A 24,273-nucleotide genomic window follows, 5' to 3' on the forward strand; every position below is an offset into this window, starting at 1 on the left:
TCCAGAGGGTCTGAGCAGTTTTCAGTGGGAGGAAGCTCTTCTTTTCAGAGCACAGTGAATAATTTCTGTGACCAGCAGTGGGCTCCCATGAAGTTTTTAAGTCCAGTCTCACAGACAACACCAGCTGGATGGCTTCAGTACTACGTAAAGTGCCTTTAGGAACTCATGGTTTTAAGCTATAAAGTAACAATGAACTTTCACAACATAATAGTCATAAAACAAAGAGGAGGTGGCAGAAATTATTATGTGATTGAAGAGAAGATGCAGATTGTTTAAAGTCACCTCTGAGTTCAGTGATGTTGTTGCAAGGCCCCTTTATGTAAAGTAACCCTGGCCCTGCTGACTGCTTCTTTCCTAAGCTGCAGGCTCAGACATCTGCAGTGGAGGCTGGATTGATTGCCATTTAATGTGCCCCTTGCAGATCAGGACCTACCTAAACCTGCTTTGGAAAACACAAGAGAAAGTATTTTCATTTTGAAACTGCTCTGTGTTTAGCTATGAAAAACATAGAATTCTTAGTGTGGTTTGGAAAGCCTGGTCCCTATAAAATTGAGCATAGTAATGAGATCATGGGCAACCATGCTCAGTCAAAAATGTACTGTTATTCTTCTTGCAGCTATAAAGTACAATGCAACATTGGATGCAGATCTCCAGTCCTCTAGGGTGACTTCTAGAGGATTTTTCAAAGAAAATAATGAAAGGTACATGCAGAGGGATCTTGTGGTGCAATATGAAGAGAATTGTGTTCATGATGTCTTCAGTGTACAAGTAAGTACAATTGCAAGTACTTTTGCATAACAAAAGATCAGAGGAAGGCATGGATTAATTTTTTGTCTGTAATGTGAATTTCATGCATGGTGTACTGAATTATTTATGTTTCCCAAACCCCCCCAGCTGAAAAATACATAATAAGATTATGATTTCATAGAAACAAATAACTGTCACATTCAGTACAGATTTTTAGGATAGAAAAGAGGGTCTTTATTGTGCTATTCAGCTTTGGTGTAATATAGGGCCCATGGTCTATAGTTTAAATAGATTTTAATTTCCCTCTGATTAGACTCTTTTGTAAGAACTAAAACATTCATGCAAATCTTTTCTTCAAACTTAACATTCAGGCAGACTTTGCATGCATCCTAACCCCTGGTACACACCAAGGAATTAAATTAAAATAAGCAGGTCTCCATTTTTGTCCAGAACCAAAGACTGAACAGACCCCTGAGACTTGCCTTAAGCTCTGTTGCATGATGCTAGAACAGGTAGATGACTTCTGTCCCTGCTCTGGTTTGCAGTGACCTGTTGATCACATTTAGTGCCATATGGAGCAGTGAGCCACAGGGCTAGAAGATGATTTATCCAGGACTGAAAAAAGAGGAAACATGGCATTTTCTATGTTTTAGTGTCACTCAGGCTCAGATGCTCTTTGTGATGGTAAGGCAGAGTGGAATAGAAATTTGACTTCTGCAGCTAGATGAGAATGAAAGCTATCTGGTGACGGCTTTGAGGACCAGCTCCTACGGCTGCAGACAATCTGCATGTTCCTTAGTCCTAGTAGTTACTGTGATGTGCACAGTCTCCAGGAATTGTAAAAAAATCAGTTTTATCATGGAAATCACACTGAAAACTCTTAATCTAGAGGAGCCCACACTGGTCAATCTCACGAAATTATTTTCTTTAAGAAATGAAGCTTTGAACTGTTGCTTTTCCTTGTTTAGAGCAAGTATTATCTTACTGCTCATTCTCAATTCACAATAGAAATTACCAATTTTATCCTGTTTTCTGTGCTGGCAGCCATCATCTGAACCACGTGTGTTTTACAGGAGCCTTCAGATGCCGTGAATTCACTTAGTTTGCGCATTGACATTGGCCTTGCAAATCCTGGCTCCAGCCCTGTCCTGGACATATCTTCCCCAGCATCTGTGGCCTATAGTGTAAGTATGCAGATTTACTATTCCGAAATGCATGGCCATCCACATCCATTATGTGTGGCCCCCACAAACACCAAAGAGGCACCTGAAACTGGTGCTCTGTGCAAGTCACATGGAGGGCTGTCCCCTGGTTCCTTTCATACCTTTGCCTGTATTACATGAGCTTGCTCACACACACACATCAGCCACCGTAGCACATAACAAGCATGTCAGTTCAGCCACGTCACCGTTGATGTGAACTTCTAGTTGATGGCAAAGATGAATTCTTTCAGTTTATTCTACAGTAAAAAGGTACTGAAGAGAGTAAAAAGGATAGAAGAGAGATGAAACTAATTTGACTACACCACGTTTGTTGCTATTGAAGAGTAACCTGTCTGTACCATTCTTGGATCAGTTGACACATTATTCAGTTCACTCATTCACTTGTCAAGATTTTTAATGTCCTTCAGAGGGATTTTCTTATCTGCAAACCAAGAATGTGCTTCAGCTTGAAGCTGTTTGCACTCTAGTGTCTTCATGTTAAAAGTTGAGCCCTGTCATTCAGGAAATGTTTTTGTTTTTCCTAGATTCCTTTTATTAAAGACTGTGGTGAAGATGAACTTTGTATCTCTGATCTTGTTCTGAATGTTCAGCAGAAGGCAGATGACAGGTAAGACCTGAATCAGTGGAACTGTTAAGGTCCAGTGTTTCAACAGTTTGTTTTCCTGTAGGCTTTGGATTAATTTCTAGAGGAGAATGCCTTTCCAGTTCAACATCTACTTAGAAACAGCACGGATAAAAAAAGCAATGGCATTTTAATCTAAATTTAATCGAGGAAAAAGAGGTAGGATAGGGACACAAACACAGAAGTAGGACTCTTGTCAGCTTAGACCAACCCAAGTTTTGGTACCTTAGAGATGAGGACATAGTGAGTATTTGGACAAATTGTGTCTGACTGGCTGGTGTTGGGAAAGGGAGCACAATAGGAGAGCAGCAGCAGCTGCAGCAGTTGTCTTCATCCCCCCTACAGGGAGCAGCGAGGATCCTGCAGTAGCTGTGCTGGTGGGGAGTTGTGGTCAGCTATTTGGGCAGCACATACTCTAAGTCCATGTCAGATGTATATGCATCTACATGCATCACAGAGATAAGGCCGCCCATGTGTGCTGCCCACTCTGTTCCCCTTCCCACCAGGGTAGACCCCTTGTCACTTTGACAACACATAATCAAAGTCCTGCACTTTCAGAATAGAAGAATTCTCTCTGGTTTCAGGAAACACCATCACAGAATTTCTTATGCCAAGGAGTTTAGAAAGCAGAGTGTTTAAGTGTGTACAATGTAGGAAATGTCTTGCTGTGCTTGTTATTTGTTGTTGGCTTCAGGCAACACATTTTCCTGATCCACAGCTGTTCTAGTACCTCTATTTACAACAATGGACTTTATTTTCCAACAGCAAGCAACAGTTTATTGTCAGCAGCAAAAACAGAAGAGTAACATTCAATGTGAAATTGAGAAATAAAAAGGAAAATGCATATAACACCAGAATCCAGGCTACATTTTCAGACAACCTGTTTTTTGCTTCGTCTTCTTTACCGGTGCGTGATACCCAACTTCAGTGTTTCTGTTATTGCCCCGATTTTGAGGTTCTCAGAGAAATTTTCTTTTCTCCTTTCTAGCACTGCCTATTCCAGAAAAGAATGTATGTACAAAACTCTCTCACAATTTGTTTTCTTGGATACCAGAATTATTCTCCCAGCAGATCAGTTTATTTAGGTCAAGGAGAGATATTTCCAACTCAGCATAAAAGCTGGCAACTTTTCGAGTTTGACCTCACCTCAGACATTTTTTCCTCACTTTAGGCCTTGGCAGCCACATCTTCTTCTTAATTCACAGCAGCATGCCTGAAGCAGTTGCTGTGCCACAGGGAATTTGTATTTGATAAATCAGACATGCAGCATTGATGATGAATCCTTAAAGTGCAGACTCTGGATCTAGAAATACTGTTACTGCCAAGGCCGTGTGATCCAGCTAGACAGTTAATCAAGTTGACACAATGGCTATACCAAAAGCTCTTCTTCCAACAAATTTTATATTAGAGAAAGCAAAAGAGAGGAATTGTGCATGCTATTTTGGGGAATGCAGTATACCTATAATTTAAATTGTTACTCCCAATTCACAAAGGATGAAATGCAGATTTCAGTGCTTGGCTTATAATGGTCAGGCTCCTGCTGGAGAGGTGCGTGATAATCCTGGGGGTGAAATCCAGAGCAATCCCTGTACTGAAGGGAGAAGAGGGATAGCATTCATTCCTGCCCAAGAGCAGCATTATTCTGAACAATGAATTGGCAAAAGTACTGCACACAGCGCTGGGGGTGCCCCTCTACCTCCCCATCCTGTTGTGCAGCAAGATTGTTCATTGCACTCCTGCCAAAAGACCACACTGGAGCTAGAATTTTCTTTTGCTTTAAAAGCCCTTTTGCTTAGAAGCACTTCAGCCTGCAAGTGAAGTTTGGACCAAAAATGTGCCTGCTTCAAGGCAGGATGAAAAACATAAACGGAGCATGTATGGGGTTTTTTAGAGGTTTTGTTTTGAGGGTTTGTTTTGTTTTTTTTTTTTTGTAGCACAATTCATGAATGGTAAATGTCTAGTAGGAATGTTTTTTTACAAAAGACAGTACTTCTTAACAAATTCTTCTCCAAGGGTTGATAACTGGCTCTGGTCTGTGAATTTGTCTTTGAATCAAGGATGATGACAAGCCAATATTCTGGAAAGTAGTAAACAAACTATTATGTAGGCAGATTTTCCTACAGAAAGTTTCATTTCTTCCAGCTCTAAGACTGTGTAAATGTGTCTGCAAAAGTTCTGTAAAAATTCTGTAAAAAAAGGGCTTCTAGAAGTTAGTGGTAGAGCTGACCTGTAACTCTCTGGCCTGTATTCCTTCCAAGCTCAGCACAAAGTTCTAGTAGGATGATTGCAGCCCCCAAGAAATCAAGTGGGAATGGTCCTTGTCCCACCTTCCTTGTCACTTCCTCTTGCCCTGCCTATACCCCACCTATCTGCTGCATCTCTAGGATTTACTGCCATAACACCTACCTTCATTCCTCCTTATCATAATACATATGCTGTTGAAGGTACACACCTCTCTGCCTTATCAAAACCTGACATAAGATGGTGTTTCTGTCTGTTTTCTCTGCAGAGTGATGGGACTGAAGTCTCGTGTCAAACAGGAACAGCACAAAGTACAGTCATTTGCCAAATAAGCTATCCTGTTTTCAGAACAGGACAACAGGTACAGCTAGCATGTTTAAGTAACCTTGAATGATACCTAAAACCCTTTCTGCTGGTTTTTTCCTAACTCTGCATTTATTGCTGATAAAGGTTTCTTAAATTTTACAACAAAGGCATTAAAATAAGCAAACTAGGGCTTAAAATATGTGATTCCCTGTCAGATTAAAGGACAGAGGACTCTGAAAGCTCACAACCCACAGCTTCCAAATGCTGCTGCAGTTATGTAACTTTTGAAGAGTGAAAGCTGGAGGCAGAGAAGCATAGAGCATCGTGTGCAGGCTCCTAAGAACTGAGCACAGTTCCCATCAAATCCCTCCTGCAGTGTGAACCTGGGGTAACTCCCTCACCAGCTCTGTGAATCTCATCTCTCCCAGAAAGCAGTATTGTTTTGGGAGGAGATTGGAGGCCCACACAGCCCTAAGATGAATTGTATATCTTTCTTTTTCATATACACCATAAACATCAGGATATCCACAGTTTCATGAAATCTCTTATTTCTCAAGGGCAGAGCAGAAACAGGGTTCTAGCCTCTAACATAATCAGCTACAGCAATAAGAAACTTGCTTGAAGGAACAGAAACATGATGTCCTCTGGCAGGACATGTAGAATAATAATAATAAAAAAATCATATATAGAAAGTGAAGCTTGTTCTGAATGTAAATGGAATTGCTCAAAGTGGACCTGCTGGAACAAATGAAAGAAAAGAGTGAACACAAAGCTTGTGTCAATGTTAGAGTTTAAAATGAAGGAATTGTGAACACCTTTTTTTACAGCTTACAGCTAGTTGTACACATTTTTAAAATACAAATAACTCATGTTTATGTAAGAATACCAGCTTGTAGGGGAATGTAAGAACAAATAAATTCTGAGTATTAAGAAATTAACTGAAATATTACACAGAAATCTGTAGAGAATTCAGGTACAGAGGGCAGTTCTAGATTGTTGCACATATGTGTAATGTCTTTCAGGATGTTGTACCAACTTGTTTACTATGTGTTCCTTGTCTCTTCCATAGGTATCTTTTGATATTAGCTTTGATTTTAACCTGAAAAATCTTCAGAATGTGGCAGTTCTAAGTTTTCATGCATGGAGGTAAAGTACATAATGATATGAAAGCAAGTTAGGTATTAAAAGCTTGTGTACATTATTACACCTGACTGAAATGTGTTTTGATGAACAGTGAAAGTAAGGAACAGCAAGACTCGGATAACCAGGTCGCCTTATCAATTCCTTTGCGATATGATGCAGAGATTCACTTCACAAGGTATGCTGAGTTATGTCAACATACACGGTCATTTTCCCAAGCCACTTGAAGTAATGGTCTTGAAAGGCCACTAAAATATAATGAAGTTTTGCTTTTGTTTTGGAAGTCATAAGAAATTCCCTCTTCACCAGTAGTAGCAGATTTGTCCATTCTTCCAAACTTATATGTAAAAAATTAGGGAAGTTGTGGACCCATGTTTACCTCTAAACACTTGTTACAAATGCTCCTATGAACAGAAGTGATATAAAGGCCAAACAGTGCATGTAGTTTTGATAATGTAAATGGTATATACTGTATAATAACATTGGGCTTCTTGGCTCAAATGTAATGACATGGGATCACATCTGGAGTTACAGTGATCAAAACTAAACAAAAGAATTTCAAAAGGAAAAATATGCCCCCCCTAAGTAAAGGAGGGAAAGAAAAAAAAAAATTTCTGCTGAACCTGGAGCAAGAATATAAACTTTTTACCAGTTTGAGATAATGATTTGAACCAAAACCTGAGGTACACCTGGCAGATTCTCCCTTGCTGCAGCTGCACTAGCACTGGAAGCAGACAGCCTGCTTTCCCATGCACCCATCCAGATTCTGGCTCAAACCTACCCCTCCTGCCTGGTGCCAGCCCTTCCTTCTCCATGTAGAAGGCAAGTCAGGGCTGTTGCAAGAGAGATTCCTTATCCTGGGAAGGTAAGGAGAGGCAGCTGAGCTGAGCAGGAGGAGAGAGACCAACAAAAAAACCCTTTTAAGACCTTTTATCTTCATATAGTGCTCTTAAAAATCCTTATCTTGAGCTCTGGAAACACTTGGTGATTTGGGATCCACTCAAACAGTAATTAGTCTGTTACTGTTCCAAAAAATAATTATTTCAGTTACAGTTTAACTTAGATTGCAACTGAAACAAAAATAGATGGGTGCCACTCTTGGATCAAGGTAGGATGTTTGCATTTTCATCAAAGAATAGATTTATTTATCCCTCCCAAATACTGAATTTCTAGGATCAACATGTAATTACACTTAATGAGTTTTGTCACCAATTCTTGGTGAAAAAATGCTGTTGCATCCCAAAGTGTTCAAAAATTAGTAAATATAAATGGATATAAAAAACCCAGTAGATATTCAGAGAATAACATACATTTTAAAAAGAGGGAGCTGCTTCAAAATGCCCAGCAACAATGGATCCAGGAAATTAATATTCAGAAATCACCATAGCTACAAAAACTGTTGGCTGCTGTGCAGGATGAGCTGGAATAAGGACCACAGCACAGAAGATTATTGTTATGACCTTCTTTGCAGAAGCAGTTTCAGAATACTTGAGGCCTTGCATCATGAATCGGTGCACCAGTCCTGGAGTCATGCAGAATTTTTGAGATTATTTTAAGTGCAGAAAAGCATTTTAAGTCAGTGGTGCGAGTTCTTTCAGCTCCTTGAGAAAGTTGCATGAGACCTCACCAGCAGCAGCAGAGACTGAAGGAGCATCTCTGCAGAGGGCTAGCTTTTTAGGAAATTCAGATGGTGCAAACTTGAATCAGCGGGTGTAATTAGCTGAGAAATATGAACTGAAATGAAATGCTTTGGAAGAAGTGAGGAGTGGAGTCTATAAAAGTCATTCAAGGGAAAACAAGGGTTTGAATTCAGCTATATCTCCTGAATATGAAAAAAATGCAATTTCATATGCACATCAAGGAATTAAGGAATACCTACTGCCAGAAAATGGCTAGTTTATTATTACAGATAACAAATTTAAAAGAATTAAATGAAATGCATATTAAGCCATGGGATAACTTGGCTTAGGAAGTATTTACCTGGAATTAGTTCTTTCCTGAGGCAGGTAATGCAGCCAAGAAGTAATCCCTTAAAATACAAGAGTTGAAAAAAAAGTATTGTTTTGCTGAAGTGAAGTCTTTCTAGGGATAATTTCCTGAGTTTCTAGAAGATGTAGCAATATGTCTTTCCACAGACTTCTGAAAGGACAAGGAATCTTGGAAGGACTAAAGTCTTCAGCAGTAAGAAAGTGGAAAATACATCACGTGTGTTTTCCTTGGGGTCCTTGTGAGCAAGTCCTTCAAGAAAAGGGCCCATTGGAGAAAGTACGGAGGTTCAGAAAGGAACCACAGTGCAGTCTGGAGGATCACCACTGACCAGGAAGCACATCTGTGAGACTGCACACACATTAAATTGTACTCATAGAGGTTACCCAGATTAAACAGGGAGAGCAGTAAAGATGATAGATTCCTTGTGGAACAGGAAGAGCTGATGCAGGAGTTGCAATAGCCTCTATTTCTTGTTTACTCCCTCACCAACTTGCTTTTTGAGTGCTCAAATTAGCCTTGTAATTAAAGCTAATGATAAAGAACAGACACAGTTGTGGCATGGTTTAGCAGAGGAGCTGCTCATAGGTGGCAAGTAGTGGCTGTGATGCACTGCACAGGGATGTTTTCGTTGCCTTTGAGCATGGTTCTGACTAACTGAGCTCCTCAAGCACCCACAGGTCCTTGACACATGCCCTTCCATCACACACCTGCCATTCCATGCTGCAGTGGGCTGAAACCACTCTTGTGTTACTTTGGGAATTCTGGATTTTAAACCCTATAATTACTAAACAATGTGACCCAAAGAGGACTATGAGGGCTATGTGATATGTACCATCCACATAAACAGTGTGATGCCTGTGTTTCCACACCCAACCAGTTACAGATGTACCAAGAGAACAGCCAGGAAGGCCCTTCCTGAGTAAAAAGGTGACTGCAAGGGTGAATGTTGCAGTTTGTGTGCTGAGAAGGAGTATGCAGTATGGCCCTGAAACAATGCAGGGTCTAGAAGCCTGAGAGAGCCTGTATCCTGTACAATTCTCTTGTCTTAATTTCATATGTTTGTTCCAGTTCTGGGCTTCAGCACACCATTTTCTTAACCAACTATGTAAAATTCAAACAACAATCTAAGTGACTGACTTCTCTCTCTGTACTTCTGACCTTTTTCACAAAGACATATCCAGTAACATAAGTTTTCAAAGCAGCTGCCAAACTGAAATGTATTGTTTTATGGTTGTTAACCAGGCTTGCCAATATCAACTTCTATGAAGTATACTCTGGTCATAACATTCCTTCCACTGTGAATAATTTTGAAGATATTGGCCCCACGTTCAACTTCTCAGTTAAGGTTAGTAAGTCTGTTTTGTTCTGGTTCAAGAAGTTGCCTTAGCTCCCTCTGTAGCCTGCTCCCAAAATCTTGTTTAACAAACACTCCTGCTTTCATTGTCTTATTTTGAAGCTTTTGAATAGGTCAAGTAAGAAAAAAAATTTGCAAATAGCGTAAGTTCTTGGAGTCTTCATAAGATTAAGGATGACATTTGCACTAGTAGAAGGGGGAGGAATTGGTATTGCACTGTGTACATATTTAGAAGATGGTTAATGCTTAACTTTAGGCCAACTTAGACTGCTTTTTTTACAGAGTCTCCTGACAACTTGATAAAAAAAACAAGTGTTCGCAGGCTTGGACTTTGAAACTTGAAGTTTGGCAAGGGTTAAGGGCTCAAACCTGATGCAAGAACTAGCCAAATCACAGTGCTTATTACATAACACAGAAAAAAAAACTTAGATCCAAATATGCAACGTGGAAGAAAGTTGAATTATGTTCCATTTCCATTCCTGTAACTGCTACTCCAAAGAACTAACCAGGCCTATTGGCCATGGCAGAATTTTTGCATTTCAAAACATATTTCATGCAGTTAATATGAGCTTTGTTAAGAAAACAGACTGGAACCTGGAGCTATACAATATACTTTCTACTTTGCTGTTCACAAAATTACTATCCCAGTGTCTTAGTAAAAAATTTTATGTAAAAGGAGTCCAGTTCTTCCATACTCATCCATTATTTCTAATTTTCTTGCTGTATCAAATAATTTATGCATAGCTACCTGAATTAACTCTTGAGATTTTGCTTTGCAGGTAACAACAGGAAGTATTCCAGTAAAGATGGCAACTGTAACAATCAATCTTCCCGATCTGACCAGCAAAGGCAACCCACTGATGTACCTAACTGCAGTCACCACAGATGAGGTATAGAACTGAATTGTGTTTGGGGGTTTATCAGTACTATCAACATCAATTATCTCCCCAATATTATGACTTCATTTAAGAGAATCCATGCTCTTTCTCTTGTCCCTTCCTCATAAAGGGGGAACCACAATGCCAGCAGTACACTAGGCTATGACCTGGCAGATGTGGAATGTCTGGATCTCTTCAATAACATTCTTCTCCAAGTTCCTGGTAAAGTTATTGTAAAAATGAAACTTTTAGATAAGGAAAAACCCTTCAGATCAATCTAGGGACAAAAAAAAAAGTGTCATAACAATTATTTACTTCTGACCAAAACCACGTACTCTTAGTTTCCTAAAGAATTCAGTGTTCACACCTCAGCCTTTAACAGCTACCATCTAAGCTCAGAAATATATATTATTACGATATGTATAAACTCCTGATCAGCATGTCATCCATCTCATTCCTGCCATCTTTCCTAGGCCAGAGGTGTCACTTGTGATGCTCAGATAAATCCACTGCAAATTGGGAAAAGACCTTATTCTCCATCTTTCATGAAGGAGAACTTCAGAGCTTCCAAAGAACTGGTGAGTAAAACCGGGGCTGCAGTAAGCAGGACCTTTTGTGCTGAGGGAAGCAGATCTGATCTTCTGAGCCCATTGCTTTTGAGAAAAGCTGTGATGGGATGGCCTTCCTCATTTACAGAGCAGGAGCTCAGCCTATGGATGTTCTCACAGATACTGCCTCTGCTTTAGTACAGCCTGCAAGCACTTAATTTGTATGCACAGAATGGCAAAGGCAAGGGCAAAAATTCTGGATGTTGCAAGAATATTTCTTAAAGTGTATTTTTAATGCATGCTGTTGCCTCTTCTTGCTGTTTCCCCTGGAAGAACTGTAAGAACATGAAGTGCAGTACCATCACATGCAAACTGGAAGACATTGCACTGAAGGGAGAGTACTATGTGAATGTGTCCACCCAAATCTGGAATGGAACCTTTGCTGTCGTGAGTATCAGCTGCATCTTTATAGAGGATACAATACTGAAGTATTTTAAAACTCCTGATATTTTTCAAAGTCCAATACAGAAACCATACTGAGAGAGTACAGAGGACTCTCAGAGTACTTACTGAGTACAGAGACCTCAGTCTAGAAAGACCTTCCTTTGCTTTATATTGGTTTGTATTTTTCCAGATTGAAAACTTGAACCTGAAAGTATGAGGCTGCATAACGGAGCTGATAAAACCAGTTCAGGATAGAATCTAAGAAAATGCTATGATAATGCAACCTTCACAGCTAAAAAAAATGTTTCCTACATCTGTTAGATTCATTCTTGGGGAACTACAGTTTCCACAAAACTCATTGTAGGACAGCAGAGCACAGTATCATCATAGCCTGTAAAATAATCATGCTTTTTAGCTTTTGAATATCACAGCCTACATGGTGATTATTTTAGATCACATCAAAATACCAAAACCCTGTTAGTGCTGCCAGTTTTATTTGATAGAGAAAGTGTGGAAAACATCTTTAATTGATTTTTTTTATTAGAGTAGGTGTCAAAGAAACAGTCCTTGCTTAGAGACCTACAGGATGCTTAAAAAAAACCATCAATATCTCAGTCTATTTTGAATCACCATGTGTCCTCCAGGATATAACTCATCATAAGTTACCAGACTTTTGAAGTTAGACCATGTTTGCTTCTTAGCTAGGCAACCAACCAAACGATCTTGGAGTCCTGGGTTTGCCTAATGCATCAGGAACATGACGCAGTCCTTACTGTGTCTGGTGATTCTTGTGGCAGGTATTGACATTTAACAGCAGGGCTGTTGTCAGCTCCAGCATTCAACTCTTAAAAGGAAAAGGTCAGGTTGATATTGTTAAATGGAAGTGTGCGACGAAAAGCATCTGTCTTTAGCATTTGTATTTTTCTTATCAGCTGGTTTAAGACCATTTGTTAGTGCTATTAGGTACACCGAAGATGGAGACCTGAACAAAAGATTACTAACCTCACAAAAAAGTGAGTGGGAATGGTTTGTTTACCATCACTGGCTGATGGGAAGGAAAGTGCATATGTCACAGTTCTCCTCGCATCAGCCATTTTGTAATTTTCTATTTGGTTGTCAAAATTCAGCACAAATAATCTTGCAAGCACTCACTCAATCATGCACACCTTCAGCCTCTTTAGTGGCAATCAGCCATCATCCAAGAAGGGCATTACAGGCTTGCCAGTACCTGCTAAGCAAAGAAAAGATGTGTTTAGGAATTGACGTGCTTTGAATACTGCTCAGGTGTGTTTCTAAACTTTTAGGTATGCAGGATACACCACTTGGGCAGATGGCCACAGTGCAGGGATGCAATAACTCACACTGCAGAGCCAGTCAGTTTGGTGTGTTGGCCACTGCAGACCCACAGCTGCCTGTGGTACCTGGCCCTGCCACAGACAAATGGCTGAGGAGGCAAAATGGCAGAGCAGGCATTGCCTTTGGGTCAGCTGGAGAGAGTGGTCCTGTGCTCCCATGAACCTGAGGCCATTCCTTGTGGTGCTGTGGAAGGGCAGCAGTGAACTGTCAGCATCTACACAGCCATGCACCTCTCCTCCCAGTACCTCCACAGAGGGAAGTGGGATCTGGCACAAGGTCCCTTTTCAAATAGGAATTGGCTTAAGATTTTTGTCATCTTCTCTGTTTAAGCTGAGAGAGCTATGTCAGAATTTGACACATGGAGGGGAACACATAGTGAAAGGAAAAAATAAATGGGGAAAAACAGAAGCATTGGATAGAAGTGAGGGCGGGGGGAAGTAAAAGAACATCCAGTTTCCATTTCTTTCAAAGGCCAGAGATATATTCCCATCTGTCTTTTGTTGCTGTGTCTCATTTTCTAACTGCTATTTCCTCCCACCTCTTCCCTGCTAGCAGCAGTGACAGCTTTAAAATAACTACAAAAAGGGTTACGTAAATATTTCCTTCTGTTTTGCTTGAACTGTACATTAAAGAAAAAGAAAAAACAGTTCCTCAATGTCATTGCTAAGTGGATTACTGATACATTATTACTTTGATTGACATTATGGCTGGGGAAAATATTAAAATAATTTTAATTTTCTTAATACTATGATTTTCTTTTCTGGCTGTGAAGTCTTCATTTCAAGGCAATAGAATTATTTTAGAATATCTACATTTTAATTGAATTGCCCTATAACAGAGCTTTACGGTTGTTTTAATCTTCTCTTTCAGTTAATTTTCCAGACATTACAACTCTCTGCAGAAGCAAAAATTGATACAAATAACCCTGAGTTATTTATCATTGGAGAGAATACCCTAACTGTAAGTGATAGTTAAGTGTATTTTTTCAACTTCTCTATCTTTGACTGTATTAAAGTGATAATGTTTAATTTTCAGTGTCCTTTAGGAGTACGTAGCAACTTGATTATGTTGCACTAAAGTATCATTTGACTATATACAAGTATCTTAAGTTATTAAAATGTTTTCATTTCAGCCCACTGCTGTATAAACCAGACATAGTTAAAACCTGTGGGTCTCAAATAAATGGTAGAACATTTAAAAAGTCAGCTAGAAACTTCTGAAATTCAGATAGCTTTCTGTTCATGAAAAGACCAAGATTTGGCTTTCTTGCTGCAATGGAATTTATTGTTAAAGATAAATGAGCTCTGGGAAACACGTTCGCCAGTGTGACTTATAGTCTTACTTACTTCTGTAAGAGTATGGTTTGAGGTTTCTACACAAGTGTTTGGCAAAGGTCTCCAGAAAATAATCTCATTTATAAAGGAATGTGGAATATTTTTAGCATTTGGAAGAGCTGTCATATGGACAATGCAGACACAGCTAATCTCAAGAGAAGTCTCCATACCACTGCATTATTAGTACTGAATTCTTCTTACAAGCTTTCTATTTGCTATACACAAACATAAAAAACTCTGGAAGAATACAGTGTACTGTGGTACTGTTGTAATAAAAGAGGACACCTTACTCTCTTTGTCTGTCTTGAAAGGAACACTCTTCCATTTGCAGTATTAATTTTAGATTAATTTTTACAGGACTTAATAGCCTGTTTTATCCATAAAATAACCCAGGTCATTAAACAGTGAAATGCTAATTAGTAAATGAGTCAAATGTCTGTAGGAATGTGCGGCATAGCCCATTCACAGGCAATAGAGAATTCAACTACATGTATACAAAAGCAGTTACAGATTGGTTTCTCTCTCTGTGTGATACGATCATCATCCAACACCCTTTTTAATCACTGGTTTCTCATAAATCACTCTATTTCTTGTGAAGAACCTCTAAATAAGCCATTTTGTAATCAGTAAAACGTCCAGTGCCTGAAGAACAAAGTATGTTTTATGTTTTCGCAGAAAAGTTAGATGCCAGTATTTGGAGTGCTCTGAGTGCTTCAGTTTGGCATTTTCTCTGGTATTTTCATTGTATTATTTCTAGTAGGAGATGAAGCTCACTACTATACAATGCAAATATTCTAGGTAATTGCACAGGCTCTTGAGGTAACTCTTAAACCATGTAATAATACGTATTTTTCCACATTTGAAATATGGTACTGCCAAATTTACATTACCAGAAGTTCTGTTGGCAATTTCAAGAGAACTAGAATTATTCAAATGATAGTTGACAAATGAAAGTCAATTCCTCTCCCAGCCACTGACACATGTGCAGCTGGGACTTCTGCAGCTTTGAAGCAGTAGCTGAACAGACCCTGAAAGTTATCCACAGGGTTCCTCGGAAACAAAGTGGCTTTTCCTGACTCCCAGCCTGACCTTTACTCAACAACCTGTTGCCCTGTGAGAAGTCTTGGTAAATGTACCCGGCTGTGGAGGTCACTCTCCCTAGAGCAGACAGTTTGACACTTGGAGTCAGTACCCAGCACTTACTTCTTGTCAGGCCAACAGGGAAACCCAGTCTGCGCTTCACACTTCCTTGGGAACAGGACAGTACAGAAGCAAACAGAGCTTATTTCCCTACTTACCCTGTTAATTTACATGGATGTGGTAGGATTCATCCAATTAATATCTGCATTAGTCATCTGTATTCTATATACCCTAGTCCCTGGAAAGAACAAGTATTTCTGAAATGCAGTTCATCTCATCCTAAATTTGATCCTGAAAATAACTAGGGTGAATTAGGCTCTTAAAAAAGCCTATCCTTCTTTGGGAGTCAAGGAACCATGTTGTAGATAAACACCAGATGAGCTGAATCCTACTCTCATGGTGTCTTATTGACCAGTTTAACTTCAGGAAAGATAATTTGTTCTTAGGCATCAATTTTCCTTTCCAATGGTGCCGCTTCACTGTTATTCTAATGCAGAAAGCATTACTGGGCAAACTGCATATATGAAATTGGCTTTTTACATTGGATGAACTGGGTTGTTATATAGCCAAATAAATGAATATTGCCTTGTGATGCTATGTGGGGAAGCTGCTTAGGTATTTTTACGTAAAAGCTTTCACATTTTTTTCCAAGTTGGAAAGGACTGCCAGCTGGAGGCCAGAATGTTAACCTGCTAGAATCATCACTGTGGTCATTCAGTTAGAAAATACACAAAGCTGTCCTGCCTTGGTGAAATGAATACACATAACCACACCTAGCACAACACTGGAGCCTTCCAACAGAAATTACTTAAATCACTGAAATGTCAGTCCAGTGCAAGTTTCCCAGAAAGCTTAAGATTAAATTACTCCAGACAAATGCACTGAACAACCACCCTGAGAAAAGAAACCAGTGTGACTTGTTTTATCATGTTTCAGGAAGGAAAAAAAACTTTCAGCTAACTGCATGTCGTTCCAAGATTAAATCCAAAAATTTGACAGTTCATAAATATTACAGCAATGTCTCTCTGAGAAGCTCTGTTATATGTAATTATATATTTGGTTATACCTCATCCAGCTAGGTGGGCTATCACCTGAAAACTAACTTCCAGACACTCTATGCCCTTCTGGGAGCTCTCTGGTATTGGTTCAGGAAATGTAGGTGTGGTTCAGGAAATGTGGGTGTGCTAGGGGTGTGCTCCTGTTTGACCTGTACATCTTGCAGCAAATTCATGCAGTTGACCAAGAAGAACACAGATCACCATGAGATCCATTCATTAATGGTTTCATAGAAGGTAAGAACAGCAGACAAAGGAGACTGAGGCCCAGCAGGAGGATTGGAATTTCAGCAGATGTCATGGTGTCTGGCCTCAGTGATTAGTACTGCCTCCTACAGCTGCCAAGCACAGATAACGGGCACTGACGATGCTTGGTGAAAAGTAGTGCTTCTCCAGCAGTCTGATTTTGGGGCTGTACACCAGGCTATGCCCTGCTTTCATGTAAACACGGCTGGTTTGTTACACAGTGATGGTGTGTGGAGCCTCTGAAAGGCCTGCAGTTAATGGAGAGGCAGCAGGCAGGAGAGATTGGTCCTCTGCCTGTTATGCTTGGCCAAGAGTGATGAGGGCCTCTAGTCCTTAGCTGGCATTACCGTGTGCCACAGTGCAACCAGGCACCCGTGGACACCAGTGAAAGGGCTGTAATTGCTTGGTATATTCCAGTCATTGACCTGGAATATGTGCAGTCCAGACATTCTTGATTTTTGGTTTACAAATCCTACCTTATTTGCAGTTAACATTAGCCCCTAAGAGACAATCTCTCTGCTTTCAGATCCCAGTTACAATAATGAAGCCGGATGAGAAAGCTGAGGTACCAGTAGGTGTTGTGATTGGCAGCATATTGGCTGGACTCCTCTTGCTCTTGGTACTGGTTGCTGTTTTGTGGAAAGTAAGTTGGTACTTATATCTTAAAACCGGAAAGGGATAAATATATTTGGGCTGTTTTCTTTGGAATTTCTCTTCTCTAGTATGAAACAAAACCACATCTGTAGTTTGGTGGTATGAATAATACTGCACTGACACCCTTGACATATTTTAGAAGGGTTTATTAAATGAGTCCTTATAGAAACTGGCAAGATGAAGATGTTAAATGAGCTTCCAATCATTCAAAACAGAGGCTGTGGCATTTACTTTTCTCCTTTCAACACTGTCTGCCTCCTTCCATAATATCGCATCTGGGCTCTGAACACCCATGATATTTCCAGTGGACAAGGATGGGATTACAAACAAGGTGATAGAGGATATGTATTGGACAAAAGAACAGACAAAAGAAAGGACAGGGGCAAAAAGTAAAATACAAAGGTTACATAGAAAAAGGGGAAAGTTTTCTGCATGCCAGGGCATTGGTGTTTAAAGTGATCCTTGGCACACCAAGGCATCATGGAAATGTCTGTATCTCAGCAGAGAGAAAAGTGGCTTATCGGCACTGCTGCTCTAGCATTTAATTGCACCAGGTAGGAGTTTAGGGCCCACCTCCTTTCATTTTAGAGGCAGGAATTGTCTACAAATCAAACTCTGTAGTGTATGCATGCACACATGTGCATTTTTACCATCACAGTATTTAGTTTTGCTGAGTAATGAATTATCAATGACTGACTGCATTGTGGCGTTATTTTAATACTTCTCACAGCTTGGCTTCTTCAAGAGACAGTACGAAAAAATGACACAGGATATAGAAGATGTGGATGAAATTGCAGAACTCACAAAGGACAAAGACTGAAGATGAGTTACATGGATAAAGAGGAGATCTGAGCCACCAATAGTAGTTGTGATCAGTCAGTTCTTCAGCTGGAGTGCCTTAAAGCTTAGTAACATTTAAACATTTTTAATGAAAGTGTCTTTATAGATGAAATATTTTACAGATTCTACTCTATTGTAAGAGTAACTGCAGGACAGTTTGGTTTTTTCAAAAATGATTTATAATGCCTTTTCTTGTAAATTTTTGCCTTTCAAACAAACTTAACCCTTAGAACTGGCAGGTCCGGAGTATACAGTAACATACTGTTCCAGCAGCCCTTCTCTTGATCCACTGCAGAGTGAAACAGAAGAATTCATTTCAGATTATTGTGGAACAGCATTCAGTTGACAAGTACCACATGTGTTAAAGGACATTTTCTATTAAGTTGATGATGAATGTGTGGTGAATACTGCTTCCAAACTGGGAGAAGAAAAGTCATTTTTTCAATGACTAGCTCCATCCTTATTGTTTTAGAAAAATAATTTCCACCAGCAAACCTTTGCTTTAACTAATCTATAAACTGGGAACTGTGTATTAAGATGTCTGTCGGGGTGCTACAGGACAACTGGTTGGGCAAAGTCTTCCAAAAGTTCACATATTTCTTGCACTAAGGTCACAACTAAATTACTGAAGGATATTGTTTTGGGGAAGTATTGCCAAATGGTATGTAAAACTGTCTTCTGCACACTTTCTTCCTGAGAAGAAAATGTGAATTTCATAATCACTTACAGCATGTTCTCTGCAATGTTATTACTTATTTTCATCTTGAGAAGCACTGCCACTACTGTTATGCTGGCCTTTATACTCTCGGTCCCTCTGATATCAGTTTGGCTTTCGACATAAATAGAAAAGACAGTCAAGATCTTGCCTTTAATTCTGTACTGAAAGATTTTGCAAGAGTAAGAGCATAAAGTGAACTAAAGGGGATAGCTGACTGAGGAATTATGCACGTTATAAAAGGGGATAGTGAAGATCTAAGCTCTATAAAATGTTTACTGCACTTCTTTAGCATCTCAGTGCCCTCCAGGAGACCAAAGTTCAGTACAACCTCCTTACCTGTCACATTTTTTTTTGGTCCTACCTGTTCATGTCTTGATGAAGTTAACTTATGTTTTATATGGTGAAGTACTGTAGTGCTCTGGAATGAGCTCTAAGCACAACACTTGGGTGACTTTGTGTTGGTTACACACCTCAAGTTTATCACATGCTGTTACGCTGCCTGGTTATAATGAAAGTTCAATCTTATAAAGGCCCATGCTGTAAGACTGGTAACAGTCAGGAGATTTGGCCTTTTGGCTGCCTTTCTCTCTCATGCCTGGCAGTTACACTTACAATTGATGGTGAGAGAAGATGTGTGTGTTTTTCGTACCTATGCTGCCATGCAAGTGAGATTGTTTCCAACTTGAGGTGATTTATTTGAAGAGTAAAACATGCAAATGTGCCTGATTGAGAACACGAAGTCATGGTTTCTTCCCCCCAAAGCTGGACTGTAATTATGCTTAGGCACTTCTACATTATTTTCTGAGGGACTAGGCTTAAGCACATTTGAAAGTTTTACTCCGTCTTTTTTAATAGCTAATCAGTCAAAAGCCAACCATGTCTTTGGCAAATAACAACTTCATTTGCAGCAACAGCTGGATTATGCTCAGTGTAGTTTTATATGTGTTTTGAATTTATTTTGTATCTATGAAATGTTATGTTTTGGGACATTTTGTTGTGGTTTTTCTAACATTCTGAAAAACAATTCAGATTCTTATATCAATTATCAAACAAGATTTTTGCCATCAGCTGAGTCTATGACCAAAACAAATATTTAAAAAGTGGGGGGAAAAATAGCAATTGCATAAATCTAAAGAATAAGCTCCTGACTTGCAATTATAAACTTTGAGGGCAAATGTTCTGAGAGTAGAAAGAAAAAATTTGTCTGCCTCAATTCTTATATAAACTTGTGCAGAAAAGAAAAACCACCCTACAGCCATGTATGTGGGAAGCTCCTACATAATCAGGGTCATGCACTCCAGAGCAGAGGGGGAATTTCACAATACACCAGATGGTAAAACTTCCAATTTCTGGTGCTGCCTACCAGGCAATTCAGGCCTTGACCCAGATTTGCTTCTTCCGCCTTCAGTGGGAGGTACAGGTCAATATCCAATATGTAGCTTCTTTGGGGATTTAACAGTTATCAATCAGGTAGCAATGATTCAATTCACTAGCCTGCACTGGGTTATATTTTGACATGGACAATACAATTCTCCTTCCCAGCCTAGACACAATACTGCTTTTCCAAAATAAAGGGGAGACATAACAATGGGTAAGGTTTTTGTATCTTAACCACTCCAAGTTACTAGTTTATTTTTCTTTTACAATTAACACTTAAATGGATAATTCAGTTTTTGTAATGGGTAAGTCTATTGCACTTTTAAGTTGGCACAGCTGCAAATAATACTGGAAATATTATGTATATTTTGTATTGTGTGCAAGGGTTTGGTTTGTTTTTTCTTTTAAATTTACTTTTTTAAAGTAGCATGTTTTAAATACCCTGAAATTTTGAGCTTCAGCATGTACTTCTGTTTGTGCTTGCAGCAAGAAAAGTCAACAAAACCTTCAGCAAACTCAAGTTATATCTGATTCTGGTCTTGAAATCTAGCTGCTCATTTCCGGAAGTACTAGAATCAAGTCCAACATATGAGTTGGTTTCATATGAGCCTATGTATAAATTTGGAATATACAATAGAGTTTGTAATAAAGTTGACTTCTAAAAGCTAGCATGTAAGCTCTATGGGAGCAGGGACTGTATCACTGTGATGGCCTGTCTGAGGGCCTAACAGCATTACTGCAATAAAACCCAAGACTACTGCTGAATGCACACTCATTTATTTTTAGCTAGCACCCAAAAGAGAAGCAATGCCACTGAACAATCACTGCATAAAATGGGGCCAAATATGGCTTTGTCCCAGTAGCACACAGTGAGAATCTAAGAGGATGATTCTGCTAGGTAGACAATGACACTGCACCTGAAGTCTTGCAGATCACAGTCCAGAGTGTAACATAACCAGTAAGCTTTACTGTAACCTAGCTCACGTAAGTGCAAAGTATTTGGAAAGCTCTAGCTGAGCAGATGTTGTTAAAATATTACCATGGCCAGGCCTTCCTATAAACATGGGCTTATCATCACTGCTATCTAAAATTACAACCCATTCTGCCAGTCTCTGCACTTTATTTATTTACAGAATTGGTCAGCAGTAACATGTCATGACTCTGGCTCTGGCTACACCCCACCATATGTTGGAAAAGCTGAATTCAACTTTTCAGCAGGAACAGTGTGATAAAAGAAGAGTGGGAGGAACTTGGCTATTAATAGAAAGATGAGAGGAAGACAGTATTTTCAGAAACTACCACCTGAAAACTACACACTTTCACAGAGCTTTTAATTTCCACTTTCAATTCCTCCCTACTTTTAACAGTGGTACATAAACATTCAGGTAGGCTACCAATTTCAACACTTCCATCATACAGTATCACGTGAACCTAATCTTAAGGCACAAAGTTCTGTCTTTCAGCAAGTCTAAGTGTTTTGCAGAATTACAGGCCAGATTCCCTATATACTGACTTATGTATGTGCTGGTTTTGACTGGGGCAGAGGTACATTTCTTGACAGTAGCTGGTATGGGGCTGTGTTTTGGATTTGTGCTAGAAATTGTTGATAACTCAGGGATGTTTTATCTGTCACTAAGCAATGCTCACAGGTTCAAGGCCTCTTCTGCTCTTCACCCCATCTCTCCAGCAAAGAGGCTGGGGTTGCATAGGAAAGTGGGAAAGGGACAGAGATGTGACAACTGCCCACAACTGACAACAGGCATTCGGAGTGCTTGGTGTTTGTCTTCCCCAGCCACTGTCATATGCAATGGAGCTGTGCTTTCCTGGGGTTGACTCAACCTGCCTGCCAATGCGAAGTGGTGAATACATTCCTTTATTTGCTTTGCTTGCATGACCAGTTTTTTACTTTCCCTATTAAACTGTTTTCCATCTCAACCCACGAGACTTCCCACTTTTACTCTTTCTATTCTCTCCCCTATTCCACGAGTGGCAGAGTGAGTGAATGGCTGCATGGGGCTGAGGTGCTGACTGGGGTTAAAGCAATCCAAAACCAAACTACAACAAAAGCTTGCAAATTAAAGACTAAAAAAATGAAGGTATGAAAATGCATCTCAAAATCTATAGGTAATTACCTCAGTTTTTTATTGCCTGTGAAAGTAGATGAAGTGTACATTTTCACAGCTTCAGAAAAGTTGAGTCCTACATTTTAAGTGAACACTTCTGTTCTCAGTTAATCAGTCAATTATTTGTATGCAATCAAAGGTTTTAGTATGCTAGCAGTTTTTAAAATGTACTTGCCTCTTAAAATAGTCAAAATGGAACTTTCATAAAAAGAACTGCTATAAAGATACATCATGATGCTAATTTTTGGTAAGTTGATATGATCAGACTGTATGGTGTGCTTGTTTTTCAAAAAACTGGCGTACGGTTCTTGAAACTGGTAATTTATAGTCACCAATGTATTCTGCATTCCTTTCAATCACCTCCACAGGACACTTAATTGTACTTAATGGCACTTAATGCTCAAGACTATTTTTCACAGGATTTTAAAAGGGAAAGGGCAGCACTGTCTGCCTTAACATATAATTTGTTAATAATTAGATTTAGCAGTTCTTTCTTTTTAATGCTTCTGAAGCAATAACTGAATGTGCTACTCTATAAAACTACAACTTACTTGGAACAGCTGTGCATAAAGTGAGCAGAGAGAAAGGCCAAAAATCTAGTTCAAAGTTGAGCAATCTGAAGGCTACATTCCTGAGTGCAGCAGTGCCACTTTCACTAGCGAAGCCAAAGTGAGGGCCTGTATTTCCCAGCACAGCCAGCACCTGAGCGGGCCAGGAGCCGCTCCTCCCGCTCAGCCATCTCTCGGCTGCCATCTCCTGGGTAGGCCCCTTATAAAAGAACCCCCTTCCTCCCCCGTCCCACTATTCCATGACAATCCATCAGTTGCTGTTTTCATCATATGCATCAGGCTGAGCTTCTCTTGAGAACAGAGCACAATGCTCAACATCAGGAAAGGAAACTCTTAAAATCAATCAGTGCTGGTATATGTATGTTTGACCAGACAAAGGGGTGGATCAGTGTATTCAAATGTTGCCAGCCAAGAATAAAGCATCTTTTCAGAATGACAAATTATCTCTCTGAAGACATGCACTTCCACAGACAGCCCTCATCTGGCAGATCTCTGCAGGAATCATATGGTGACCCTCTGGGTCTGTAGCATTTGTGTCTGGGAACATCGCTCTATGTACCAAAGCCACCAACTCAACACAGCTGATCTCATGGAGAGGTGGGATTAGCCTTCACTACAGGAAGAGAAATATCTGGACTCATTCCAGAAAGCTGGGTCTTCCTTGTAGGTAGACAGATCTGCAGCTATCATCCCACTCAATGGACCTCACCATAACACAGAGTAGCTGTCATCCAGCACTGTAGTTCTGCACGTGTGGACAGCGAGAAGCACAACTACATCTTTTCCTAACATACAGTGAGACACTGCTGGGATTCTTCCCCTGACCTGGCAAATTTGGAAATGCTTCTGGGTCACTTCAGACACAGCTTAAGCATTTATCTTAGAACACAGTAATCTGCCCTCTTATGACAATACTGCCCTAGCAGAGAGGGTAGCCCTACAGAGGGAGACAGAATACTAAGCTGAGAGCATGGACTTAAATTTCAGTGAGATACATTTTACCTCTAATTAGCACACCATCCCTCCCAGAAACATTTCCATTTCGCTTTTACATGCCAGCTGAAGAACCCAAAGTTACACAAGACTGATATATCATTGTTCCAGAACAAAGCAGTACTTGCCTCATGCACAGCTAGGGACAGAAAATGACATTTCATTGTCTTTACCATGGCAGCATACACACATTGTAACACTCAACTGTGACTCAGTACAACATCTCTTCCATTCATTGTTCCTGGTCACTGTGGGGAAGTACACAATTATTCTCTCTTCTTTTCTGCACCCTATTTCCCAGCTGTATTGCTGATGGGGAAGGTGCACTTAAGGTCACCCTGGAAAAATCTTCCAGGAGACTGCAGTGCTAGAAAGG

At 39.8% G+C, this 24,273-nt stretch overlaps 1 protein-coding gene across 5 annotated transcripts in view; it reads left to right on the forward strand.

Moving 5' to 3' along the window:
• The window catches only part of ITGA2 (integrin subunit alpha 2), a 66,508-nt gene extending 45,531 nt beyond the window's left edge, over nt 1-20,977 (forward strand). For 2 of the 5 annotated variants that reach the window (XM_064404935.1, XM_064404938.1), the window contains 14 exons: nt 617-768; nt 1,821-1,931; nt 2,495-2,577; nt 3,358-3,499; nt 5,102-5,194; nt 6,209-6,285; nt 6,374-6,457; nt 9,511-9,613; nt 10,402-10,512; nt 10,974-11,078; nt 11,382-11,495; nt 13,719-13,808; nt 17,150-17,266; nt 18,008-20,977. In XM_064404935.1, the coding sequence (XP_064261005.1) occupies nt 617-768; nt 1,821-1,931; nt 2,495-2,577; nt 3,358-3,499; nt 5,102-5,194; nt 6,209-6,285; nt 6,374-6,457; nt 9,511-9,613; nt 10,402-10,512; nt 10,974-11,078; nt 11,382-11,495; nt 13,719-13,808; nt 17,150-17,266; nt 18,008-18,097 (1,472 nt within the window). In that variant the 3' untranslated portion in view covers nt 18,098-20,977. Of the gene's footprint in view, nt 1-616; nt 769-1,820; nt 1,932-2,494; nt 2,578-3,357; nt 3,500-5,101; nt 5,195-6,208; nt 6,286-6,373; nt 6,458-8,414; nt 9,907-10,401; nt 10,513-10,973; nt 11,079-11,381; nt 11,496-13,718; nt 13,809-17,149; nt 17,267-18,007 lie in introns of those variants that run through there. The other 3 variants (XR_010353750.1, XM_064404937.1, XM_064404936.1) reach the window with 3 other exon arrangements.
• Nucleotides 20,978-24,273: the final 3,296 nt, after the last annotated feature.

Source organism: Passer domesticus, chromosome Z (genome assembly GCF_036417665.1).
Source record: "Passer domesticus isolate bPasDom1 chromosome Z, bPasDom1.hap1, whole genome shotgun sequence".
Classification (NCBI taxonomy): Eukaryota; Metazoa; Chordata; class Aves; order Passeriformes; family Passeridae; genus Passer; species Passer domesticus.